The 13,447-nt window shown below is 39.8% G+C and overlaps 1 protein-coding gene across 14 annotated transcripts in view; it reads right to left on the reverse strand.

Annotated features, from left to right (window-relative positions):
- The window catches only part of PTPN13 (protein tyrosine phosphatase non-receptor type 13), a 413,328-nt gene that overhangs the window by 193,353 nt on the left and 206,528 nt on the right, over positions 1–13,447 (reverse strand). For all 14 annotated transcript variants that reach the window (XM_077476384.1, XM_077476379.1, XM_077476376.1 and 11 more), the window contains one exon: positions 360–455. In XM_077476384.1, coding sequence (XP_077332510.1) covers positions 360–455 — 96 coding nt within the window. The remainder of the gene's footprint in view (positions 1–359; positions 456–13,447) is intronic.

Consider the following 13,447-nt stretch of genomic DNA (forward strand, 5'->3'; position numbering starts at 1 on the left):
TATTTTATTTTACTTTACACACACAGTGGGGTTGTAATTTACATGTACAATGCAACTGTTGATAGTAGGAGAAAAAACTGAAGTTCTTCTTTAAATATACTGTACATGCATGTTTACATAGCAATTGAATGTGTAAAAAGTAACAAAAGGAACAGATTTCTACCCACCTAAAACTTTGGTACCCTAAATGATTTTTGCATAAATCGGAGCCTGGTTAAGTATATAAATAATGTTGATGTTTGCAGATTACATAGTTCTGTGAACAGAACTAAGGGGAGTTTGGTTCTTTTAGAATAAGAATTTCCTCAGTAGCACACAAAAATAAAAAAAATTACCATTCCGCTCTGTAAATATCTTACCTTGTCTAAATTCTGCGTCGGATGATACAATAGATGGACTTTCACTAGAAGTACTATAGGCATCACTGTGAGATGACCTGTGCAATCTTCCAGGCTCTGAAATGGCACATAGGTATTATAAGTGTTATTTCCCGATTAAAACATGCATAGTAAAAGGTTGCACAATAAAATAGATATTTTAAGTCGTATAACCAGGTGTAGAAAACAGATATTTTACATTATATACTGTAGCTTAAGAGATCAATGAATCCAAATATTCTGGATATATAAATGTTCAATTACCTAAAATTTCTCACAACTTCTGCAATAAGACTAAAGTTAAATGTAGATAGCTGGGATAGTGGCAACTGAAGTTCTGGGATTTAATGAACTTTGAGGTGTTGCAGAGACTAACGAGCTATGTACGCATCATTTCAGGCAGGGGTATCAAACTCAATTTCATCTCCCACAAAAAAGCTGTAGCTTCTTTACAAACTCCCAAACTCAAGCTCACAGATAAGGGTGGTAACCTTGTGATTACAACCTGCCCATAAATACAATCAATTTATACTCACTGTATTGAAATTTATCTTGACACAAAATGTCTTTACGTTTGGACCCTCCCACTACCTCCAGGTGCAGGGCGTAGTGATGGGGACCACGTGTGCCCTATCGTATGCCAACCTGTACCTGGAGGGGGTGGGAGAGGGAACGGTTTTGCTTGTGAAGACATATCCAATTTACCGACACATGTGATCTCTTGGCATCGATCGATGACATTCTACTTTTTTGGTCAGGTACTAGAGAGGAACTATATTGGTTTATGGACATTATGTGTAATACAGTTTGAAATTTACTATGACCTGTGACCCTTCCAAAATCAGTTTTCTGGATGTGGAGTTTTTTTTTTTTTTTTTATGAAAATGGACCATTAGGTTTGTTGCTCTATAGAAAACGTATGCCCCCAGTTCGCACCCAGCACTCTTGCTAAAGAGTATACCATATAGTCAGTATATCCGTATTCTATCTCCCTTTTTGCTCTTTCAAAGTTTCTTTATGGACATAAATCCTATGTATTATGCAATTTGAAGAACCTCAGCTACTAGATTATATATCCTCTACACCATCTCAGATGACTCACTGCTGTCGGCTTGATGCTTTTTTTGGCACATTGTCGCTTTGCAGCAGTTATTATCAGTGATAAGTTTAATCACTGTTATGTAATATATAGTTTTGCGTTTTCTTCTACGCCTAGTATATTCTAAGTAAAACACTGTTATGCCCTCAAAAGGCCATTAATTTTGTGAGGATAGCCATATATTTGGTTCATAAACCAAATTACCTTTTTTCTCCTTGTGATTTTAGTCCTTTCTGGTGGACTGTCATATTTTCCTTTTATATTTGGTTCCCTCGCTTAAATTTACATTAGCAATCTATTCTGTGAGTATATTGTTCACCTTGTAACATTATTATTACTTACAACTTTTCTGCTTTAAATTATGTTATGGTACTAGAGCGACTTACCTATAATTTGGCATTTGTAGCTTGGTCTTTGTGGGCCCTCTGCGGCCGCACGACCTGTCCTGTTTCTTCCATAGCATCCATTAGGCTATGGTTTAACAATATGGGAGCATTTGCCTGGGTAAGCGGTTGAATGGCTGGGTATGGTGAATATTTAAAAAAATGTATCTTCAGTAATGGTCATTACAGTGGGGAACGAAAGTTTGGGCACCCCAGGTAAAAATGTGTATTAATGTGTATAACGAAGCCAAGGAAAGATGGAAAAATCTCCAAATGGCATCAAATTACAGATTAGACATTCTTATGTGTCAAAAATGTTAGATTTTATTTCCATCATTTACACTTTCAAAATTACAGAAAACTAAAAAAGGCGTCTGCAAAGGTTTGGGCACCCTGCAGAGTTAATATCTTGTACTGCCCCCTTTGGCAAGTATCACAGCTTGTAAACGCTTTTTGTAGCCAGCCAAGAGTCTTCTCTTCTTGTTTGAGGTATCGTTGCCCATTCTTCCTTATAAAAGTGTTCCAGTTCTTTGAGATTTCTGGGCTGTCTGTCACGCACTGCTCTTTTAAGATCTATCCATAGATTTTCAATAATGTTGAGGTTAGGAGATTGTGAAGGCCATGGCAAAACCTTCAGTTTACGCCTCTTGATGTAATCCCCCGTGGATTTTGAGGTGCGTTTAGGATCATTATCCATTTGTAGAAGCCATCCCCTCTAACTTCAGCTTTTTCACAGATGGCATCAAGTTACCACCCAAAATTTGCTGATATTTTCTTGAATCCATTTTTCCTTCTGCTCGTGAAATGTTCCCTGTGCCACTGACTGCAATACAACCCCAAAGCATGATTGATCCACCCCCATGCTTAACAGTTGGACAGAGGTTCTTTTCATTAAATTCTGTGCCCTTTCTTCTCCAAACGTACCTTTGCTCATTCTGGCCAAAAAGTTCTATTTTAACCTCATCGGTCCACAGAACTTGTTTCCAAAATGCCTCAGGCTTGTCTATATGTTCATTTGCAAAGTTCAAACGCTGATTTTTGTGGCGAGGACGTAGATGGTTTTCTTCTGATGACTCTTCCATGAAGACCATATTTGAACAAGTATCTCTTTATAGTGGAATAGTGTACCACAGCCACAGTGTCTGCCAGAACGTGGGTTTTGAATTGCTTTTCTCACAATCCGGCGAGCTGTTCTGTCTGATATTTTTCTTGGTCTTCCAGATCTTGCTTTAACTTCCACTGTTCCTGATGACTGCCATTTCTTAAATACATTCCGAACAGAGCATATTTACATCTGAAAACACTTTGCTATCTTCTTCTAGCCTTCTCCAGCTTTGTGAGCGTCAACTATTTTAAGTTTCAGTTTTCTAGACAACTGCTTAGAAGAACACATGATGCCGATTGTTGGGGCAAGGTCAGATGGGTCTGGCCAGTTAAAACCTTTGAGATTGACATCACCTGGTCTTCCCAGAAGATGATTGAGAACAATCCATGACACTGGCAGGTCTCAGCTTTGCAAAGGGAACAGTGCATGCAAAAATTCTGCAGGGTGCCCAAACTTTTGCAGACGCCATTTTTTTGTTTTCTGTAATTTTGAAAGTGTAAATGATGGAAATAAAATCTAACTTTTTTTGACATCTTATAAGAATGTCTAATCTGTAATTTGATGCCATTTGGAGATTTTTCCATCTTTCCTTGACTTCGTTATGCACATTACACATTTTTACCTGTGGTGCCCAAACTTTCGATCCCCACTGTATATATTGTTTTCTTATTTGTTTAAAAAAAAATTATATTCTGGTATTTGTTTTTTTCTTTATGAATAGTGATGACCCTTTGATTCTATCCCCCGAGGAAGCCCTCTCTGGGCAAAACATGTCGGGATAACATCAAATCATCACCTACTCAGAATTTGACACCTGTGATACGATAAAATGATAATTTGCTAACTTTTTATGATGTATATATTTTTAGCCATGTATAAATAAAAACGTGTTAAACTTTTAATTACTTCTTGAGAATACTTGTGTTATTAGCACCGCTAAAAATCCCCTAAAAAAACTATCCTGTATATACTTACTATCCAGGGATGTTGGTGAATATTTTACTAAACCACACTACCTATGTTTTTTGTTCATGCAGCTCTGTGTCCCCTTATTTTCAAATTCTGCCAGCAACACAAATCCTGGGGTAAAAAAAGCTAACTCACCATACTGTCTCTATGATGAAAGAGTGTTATTACCCTAGGACAGAGTTACAGAACACCTTCTCTTTCTTTTCTCCATGAGCCTGGGTTCACAATGAAGGTGGGTTTGAAATTGTGTGAGTCCAGCTGAACTCGCACAATTTCAAACCCACATTTCAGTCCGACTTGGGGAGCGATTTCCCTGTCATCTGTGTGGGTTCCTGCACAGATGTCTATTGAAATCTCACCCAAAGTAGTGTAGGAACTACTTTTGGGAATCGGTGCAGCGCAGTAAAGTCGGTGTGGCACCGATTTGGACAGTTCCATTGCCGGTGTTCTATCATGAATTGCCCCCCGTCGAAAAATTCCCTGATGGGTCTGCGCACGCGCAGTAACAAGCGTCACTCCAGCTGATACGTTGATCAGCCCACTTAGGCCCTTTTCTATTGGAAAATAAATTCATACCAATGTCAGTGGTTCTGGCTATCTAATTATATGTACATATATGTTAATACATGCATATTGAGGCACACAGAGAATATCCACTTCAAATGGGGACATGATGGGTGTTAATTCTTTTTAACGGTTTAAACGTTTGTCTTATTGTGGTTCTTTGCTAGATTTCAGGAAGGCATTTATAAAGAAATTTTGTAACCATAACTCTCAGGAAATGTTTCATCCCTGGTAAAGCATTGGTTAAATTATTCTTTATGTAGCGCTAACCCCGCAGGAGCCGCTGGTGAATATTGTTATCTCCCACCCATAACAGCCAGGCACATGAATTTTCTATTCACTCTGGAGTCAAAAAGCAGTCCTTTTGGCTTTGTTTTTTTTTTTTTTTTTTTTTTACTTGGGGGAATTAAAATAGGATGGGGAAGGGTTGTTATGGGACACCCATTTGACCAGTAGGAAACTCTTCAGGGACACAACCTATATACATCTGGTACATACATACTTCTCTTCTACCGTCAGCACAGACAAACACACACATACAAACCCAAGATCAGCTAGCACTTACTGTTTGATCCAACAAAATCTCAGTCAGATCCTTGTGAATGTGCTTTGCAGGAAGGGACTCTGGGTCCATTTGGTACTGCAGCAAAAATAGAGGACCATCTATCCCAGGCTGCTTGCACCCAGTCCCTTCAGGAATGCCTCTCAGTCATTTGACTACAACACTCACCAGCCCTCTTGGCTGTCTTCCTCCCTGGAAATTTGTGTCATCCTGCTGTCCTCTTACTCCTGTGCCTCCTGGTCAGGATCCCTGTGTGTCATGAAGAGGGGTCCCTTCTGCACCCCCCTCCCAAACTAAGGGGCTACTCTCAAAGACCTCTGACAGCTTAACACTCCAACTTTCACCTAAACTCACACTGCCCCAAGTTGGGCTGACCCTGAGTATTTTAAGGTTGCCTGCCCCCTGCCAACCCATCCGGTTGGGATTGGTCAGGGCCCTCAGAACACTCCAGCTAGCTCCTCCAAGACCCCTCCCAACTGCTTCTGGAACCTTCTACAAGTTTCCAGCAAGCAGTGAGGAGTCCCCAGAGAAGCTGCTGCTGAGATTAACGCACAAGCTTGGCTGCCAGCCAAGCCTGACAATTTACCCAACAAAAATCCTATCACTTAGAACTCCAACCAGGGGTGCTGCATTTATGATACCGGAAATTATGGGTGTTGAGCCAATATCCAATTTTATCTTTTGAGTAAAGTTAAAATCATCTAGTGTTATCTGTAGGAACACTCCAAAAACTTACTCGTGCGGTATCTTTTATGTGTTTTAAACTAAGATTGTGATAATAAAACTTAAAGCAGAACTAAACCCATCAACTTAATTTCCAAAAACAGTTCAAACATTCAAGGCATGCTGTGAATGATAACTGTCACAGTTGCTTGTGCTCTCAACCAAGCTGTCCTACGACTTGTTTCATAGCTGATCACATGTGCAGCACTACGGCAACTGCAGATCAAACAGAGGCTAAGATGACAATTTCCTGGGCTGTAAATGATAGAAAAATTATTCTCTTAAATTGGAAATAAACCTATGTTGTGCCTATCACTATCTGCTCATTGCTGTCATGTACACAATCCATGGATCAGAAAGATACTGTATGAATATCACCCGATGAATGATTCTGTATTCCCAGTGACCTGCATAAAGTAAGTTTTCATTGTGACACACGCTGTATTTGTGTAAACAAGCCCTGGAGGGACATCTTTACTATTGCCAAAATGCACATTTGTATCAGCAGCCACAATCTTGGAAAAGATCACACAAACACTCATTACATTTTCTAGAATAGCCTCAGGACAGATTTTTTCAAAAAAACAATGGAAACTTAACTATCATATGTCTCTTGTTCTACACAATATTCTTATTACTGTCAAGAACATACAGTATTACAGAGGAAAAACAACAAGAACATAGACAGGCTTCATCTTTTTGTTTATACATAGAGAGGAGTGAAAGATAAAACCTTTAAAGATTTGTTGTTGTCACACTGACAAAGTGAGGGGAATTTTAAAAATTGACAATCTCTAACCACTAGAATTAACGAGCATGGAGCATCTAAAATATCAGCAAGTACAAGTGGATATACACAAATCTAGCTAGGGGTAGATACTGCTTTCAATTATTTTCAAAGGCTTGTGATACACCCACAGTGAATGGAGGAGGTAGAAACCGAGCCTGCAGCCTATAAAGATGCACAACTGGAAAAAGAGGGCAGCCAATAGTGTGTGAAAAGAAGGGTCCGGACTCTGCTTAACCACTTGCTTACTGGACACTTAAACCTCCCTCCTATCCAGACCAATTTTCAGCTTTCAGCGCTCACGCATTTTGAATGACAATTGCGCGGTCATACACCGTACCCAAATACATTTTTTTATAATTTTTCCCCCCCAAATAGAGCCTTCATTTGGTGGTATTCAAACACCTGTGCGATTTTTATTTTTTGTTAAAAAAAATGTAAAAAGACCAAATTTAAAAAAAATTATTTTTTATTTTTTATTTTGTTATAAAATTTTAAAATGAGTAATTTTTGTCTGTCATTGATGTACGCTGATGAGGCGGCACTGATGGGCACCGATAGGTGGCAGTGATGGGCACTGATGGGTTACACTAATAGGCAGCACTTCTATGTGGCACTGATTGGCACCACTGGTGGGCACTGATAGGTGGCACTTGTGGGCATTGATAGGTGCCATATATGAGGCATAATTGCCTGTTCCATTTCGGGACCGATGTCCCTTTAATATGAGCCGGTGATCAGCTTTGCGTGAGGAGAGAAAAAAGTGATCACTAAGCTTTTGTTTTGATCATGTGATCAGCTGTCATTGGCCAACAGCTGATCACATGGTAAGGGACCAGGACCCGGATCGGTGATCACCCATGTTTCAGTGACTCAGTGATCACAGCGCGTGCAGGAAGCGTGCACAGGGGAGGCCATCATATGACGGCCTCCCGGGAATTCACATCCACGATGTGGCCGTCATTCGGCCATAGCGCGGATGTCAAGTGGTTACAACAAACCAAGTGTAAACATGAACAATATAGACGGAGTCTATTATGAAAAAATGCTACAAAAAGTGCAGATACTGATTATTCTTAGGGCCACCCTAAAAATAAAAATAGCAATAATATTCTTAAAAAAATGTAAAAAAAAAAAAACACATTTGAAAAAAAATATATATTTTTTAACTTACCAGAAAAACCTATCACTAGGCAGTCTTCTTAATCTGCCTCTTCCTATTCCGCGGCGCTTCCTCCTCTTTGGCGAGTGGCCCCATTGTCTTCTGGGACATGTGTGTGTCCCAGAACACAACGGGGCCATTCACAAAGTGCCGTGCGACTCAGGCATACACAGTAGGAAACGGGCAGTGAAGCCGCAAGGCTCCACTGCCTGTTTCCTTTAGTGAGGATGGTGGCGTCGAGACAAGATATGAGGAACTTATCAGCCCGGGGGGAGTGGGCCGACATCACAGGCACCCTGGACAGGTATGTGTCCTTATTAAAAGTCAGCAGCTACAGCTACTGACTGTTAAAAAAAAAATGTCTAAGGCTGGAACACCCCTTTAATAAACACACACTGTCACATGTCCCACTATCCAGCTGCCTGAACCTGCCTAGGTGGCCCAAAAGGAACGGAGTGGGATACCTATCAAAACTAGGTACCTGCTTCCCCCCGATAGAAGGGGGTGAGGAGCGCTTAAAGCAAAATTTACCTTTTGGGTGGAACTCCACTTTAAAGTGAAACTAATAATAATAATAATAATAATATCTAGGTTGCACATCTAAGTATCTCAAGAACATAAGTCCATTTACTGGGAATAAAGTTGCAACAATAGTAATTATTATATATGTGTATACAACCTGGAAAATGTAACTTAACTGTATTTATATTTAGTGTATATCAAATGATATTAAGCTTATTCTAGATACCATAATGTCTGTGAGCATCCCAGGAAAGCCTTAGGGCCCTTTCTCTACTCTTTTTTTTTTTTTTTTTTTTTTTTTTAGCATGAGACAGAAATTCTGTCACTACTGTCCCCCTCTCCTTTCCATTGATTTGCTGCCATTTTCATCCCAGAAAAACATTAGACTAGCAATGTGCACACATCCACTTTGTGCTCTAGCGGATGTCTGCACAAAAAAAGCAGATGCTAGTCTCTGAGGATATCATCCTCACACTATGGCAGGCGAGTAGGAAGTGACAACCGAAGCACATTTTCAGTTATACCTCCCGGGAACAAACAATATGGCACCAGTAAGATCACCATGATAGAGGTAAAAAGAAACATAATTTTCACTTCAATTACACATATCAGCCGCAAGGATAGATATTGATCAGTGCACCAATATGCTATGCTCTATCAATGCATTTTCAGGTATAGAAAATCCTTACTCCATCTGGCTGATATCTGCACTGTCTATAGTGATTATCAGTGATTCTAATGTTTTTTCTACATCACATAGTGGGGGTTAGGTGTCATTTTCCATCTGTCACTTGATGTCACCCTTCTACTGGAGTCTTTTGGAGTGGACAAGGACCCTGAGCTTTCTTGTGATGTGTCTACTGAGTGCACACATGTATATAATGAGCTGAAGAAGCTACTACTGCTAGGCTCTGAGGAAGAAGTTGTCCCTTCAAAAAGCATCAGCCAGCAGTGGTCCCAATGTCTTCTCCTTCACCATCTGGGGACTGTCGATACCAAGACCCATTGCCACTGCTAGGTGGCTTATATTAGGCAAATTTTCTTCACATGTTTGTGAGTAGCTTTTTATCTGTCAAATTTACTAAGGATAATGCACAAGGCCAGTGTGCCCTCTCTTTACCCTTCTTGACTGCTAGGAAATGCCTATCCTGGAGGGAAGCAAGGCCTGACAAAATATTCTTTGAACGCTACATCACCAGGACATCACACTTATATACAAGAGTATTTGTTTGCTGCTGTAAAGTGAAACTAAGCCTGCTTATTTTTCACAGTCAAAATACTGCCATCTTAGCCTCCGTTTACCATAGTGCTGCACATTTGATCAGTTACGACACCAGCCATTTGATGGTTTGGCCTTTCGGTTGAGAACACAAACAAATGTGATTACAAATTAGTAATCACAGAATGCCTTAAAGGTAACTGTTTTGGGAAACTAGTCAATTAATGGGATAGGTCCCTTTCAACACAAGACTCCCCCCTCTGGAAGGGGGGGCTGCTTGGGGATTCCTCCATCCACCTACTTTGTGTGGATGGAGAAAATCACAAACACGATATGTGAATTTTGCTCTGCCTTGCAATCTGTCTTTTCTTAGCTGCAAATACATGTAAACCAATGAAATTTCTAAAGCCTAGTACACAGCATTAGTTATTTTTTTTCAACCTGCTGGGTTGAACGGAAGAAAAAAAAAAACCTGACAACTCCAGTTGGAGCTGCTGTACTAACAATCCGAAGTTAGTACAGTGATATCGCCCCCGATAAACTATTTTGTGCTCTGACTGGGGGATGACATGGGTTTTCTGCATTCACGGCTGGCTTCTGTCGGACCAGCTGCCATACACATGTGCCGAATGTCAGCCGGTTTCTATTGAATCGGCCGATGTAGCGCATGTGTAGTAGGCTTTAGACTTCCATCACTTAAAGTAGCTGGAGGACAACATTAAAAACACTGACAAAACCAAATTATTCATGCCATTTTTTAAAACATCAGATAAGACGATCATTGCCGTCACCATTTCATGTGGTATACTAGGCATGGTTTTCAACACTCCTGCTTCAACAAGGCTGTAAAGAAGAGCTGTGGAAGTTAGGTATATGTGATTATTTAAAGTATAACTAAAAAGGTAAAACATTTTTGTTTTTTAGACTTGGATAGAATGGAGAAGGGTTAGAACTCTTTTTTTTAGGTTTTTATTGCTGTAAAATTTTGGGTTGTCCTGAGCAATTGGGGGGAAATGTTCAAATGGAGACACTAATTCTGGTGGTCCTGGTGACAACCAGAGATTCCCCCCACTTTGGAAGATTTTCCTCTGACTATGGGACAGCAAGGGAAAAGAAGGGAAATTTCCCTAATGACACACAGATGGCAAATAAAACCTGACAGGGGCTATAATCTCTCTCAACCGTTTGCCAACCAACCGCCATTATACTGCGGCAGGTCAGCTACAAGTCGTAGCTGTACGTCGGTCCCTTTAAACGGGATAGCAGGCATGCATGTGCCCGCTTCACTGCGGGGATGCAGATGACCGCTGGACACGCACAATGGGTGGGCGCGAGAGCCAGAACAGGGACGTACGTGTGTGTGTGTGTGTGTGTGTGTGTGTGTAAATACACAAATCCCTGTTCTGTGAGAGGAGAGACAAATCATAAAAAAATAAAAAATAAACTGCTGAAGGTACCATGCTGCAAATCTGGTGGGACTGCCTGCTTTTCCGCAGTTTCTGGGATGTGGTCTGCACTCAGATCTACTCCATAACAAAGAGTAAACTGAAACTCACAATGCTGCCTATTGCATATTTCTAATTACTCATTAAGCAAGTATAAAAAAATGTGTTGTGCACCATACGTTAAATGCGTTTAAAACAATTATCCCCAGGCACTGGAAAACAACACAACACAACACAAAACATGTACGCACGGTAACAGAATGGCTATCTGCCATGGACTCCCTTTATAAAATGGAGGAGACAGTGTTCATGGCTTTGGAAAATACTGACAAATTCCACAAACTATAGAAATCATGGTTCCTCTAAGTACTAATCATGGTTCCTCTTTAAGTACTCTGACTCTTTTCCCAAAATGCAAAATGGCTGACTTTGTGAGATGGGATTATTGATACTTGACTTGTATACCTGGTTCTTGAACAATGAAGGACCTCAGGGCTGGAACCCCTTGGACCAACATGAAAACCACTTATGTATACAGCGGTGAAAAAACCTACCACCCTGTCATTTAATTTCTTAGTTCTTTTCTGCCCCCTCTATGTTCTAATACTAACTCTTACGACACTCACGAAAACACAACCCTCAACTACTAAGTATATTGGTACACAAAATGCAAAGGGTTATTAATAGTTTTAATTGTGATATGGGTGGTCTGCACAAACAAATGTTTTATTGTCCGAAAACGAATCCAACATAGCACATGATGGATATATTGTGTGACACCCAGGAGAGCCATTTTTTGTATACTATATACACGTTGTTATGTTTACTCAATTAAAAATTTTTATTGGGAAAAAATAAATAAAAATTGCTGATCAACACCATTACTAGTAAAAAAAAAAAATAATAATAATAAAAATGCTATAAATCTTTCCCCTATTTTGTAGACGCTATAACTTTTGTGCAAACCAATCAATATGGTTATTGTGATTTTTATTATTACCATAAATATGTAGAATACATATCGGCCTAAACTGAAGAAATTTTTTTACAGTAACCATGAGATAAACCAAAGTTCAGGAATATTCCTTTATCTAATTTTTTGCAAACCTGTAAACCTGTGTGTACACTACAAACTACAACACTACAAACTGCATGATTGAATCAGTTCTGATATTGCTGTTTTACTAACCTGACAGCCTTAATAGGAAACCTTCATTTTGTTTGCAAATATTAACAATTCTAACTACCAGCAAGAATAAGTCCTTTCAATTAAAGAGCGCCTCTGATTTCAGAACCATCATTGCAGCGCCTGTTAGAGGGCACCAACTCACCTGCTGCCGCCACATCCCTCACCTTCTTGTGTCACTGCCATATCACCAGCCGTCTCATTGAAGTGAATGAGACTGTTGGTGAGTCAACAGCGGGTCAGAGATGAAGCCGCTGCGGGACAGGGATGACAGTTACCCTTTGAAAAATACGATTTAAATGGACTTGATTTAAATCAAATCCACACTGGTTTGCTAAAAGCTGAACTCTCAGGAAAAGCTCAAAACAAAGATAAATTACATACTGTATATTCAATCTGCTTTACCTGCCAAAGGACTGATCTTTCTATCCGCCCACTTCAGAGATTTACAAAACTCAACACAGCCCATGTCTGCTAGGGCAAGAGACCAGATTTTTCTCTGCTGTAGTTAATACTTATAGGACTTGTCCATCCCCCAGCCTGTGACTGGACAGTGAAAGGAGAGGCAACACACTGATAATATCTGTTCATCATTGTGCTATATTGTCTCATTTTAGCATGTTACCTGTTCACACATGAGCACTGGGGTACAACTTTGTCCCTTGTGCTGCTTCTCCCTCCCTCAGTCTGATGTCTGCTGTACATGGACTGCAAGAGACTGATGCCAGATTAAATACAAGTGTTTGTGTGGATATATTTATAGATCTCAAATAAAGGTTTTTGTGTATACACACACACACACACACACAGGATAATGTATTAATGATTACACAGGTGCATACATATCTTTTTAAAGCAGCATAGACTTTTCCCATTTAAAAAGATATGTTACTAGGCTAGCTATGTTTTAGTCAATATAACTCACCCATATTGTTAGACCTTTACATGAATTAAACTGTTAAGAGAATTTTCCATAGTGTATTTATTAGGGGCTGCACAATGTCATTCAATAGTATTTCCAGCAAATAAACATTTCAAAGCTGTAAAACATATTCTTCCACTGCCTCGCCCACAACAGGATAGAAGTTCATGAACCATGATGGATTTCCCTGCATTTCCCCGCCCAGACTAGACACTATCAAAGTGATAGACAACTGGATAAACGAGATGCAGGGCGAGTTAAACAAGCACACCTCTCGTAAACTGCCGTCGACAGCAGCATTGCCTCTAGCAGAGAAAAGATTTAAATAACTTAAAAGTGTATTTTCACTTTTGCAGTTAAATTGTAGATAACCACACTATATGTTTATCATAATTCACACAACATGCCTAAACATTTTTTTT

The sequence above is a fragment of the Lithobates pipiens genome, unplaced genomic scaffold (genome assembly GCF_037356315.1).
Source record: "Lithobates pipiens isolate NorthernLeopardFrog02 unplaced genomic scaffold, aLitPip1_a1.2 Scaffold_13, whole genome shotgun sequence".
NCBI classification, from domain to species: domain Eukaryota; kingdom Metazoa; phylum Chordata; class Amphibia; order Anura; family Ranidae; genus Lithobates; species Lithobates pipiens.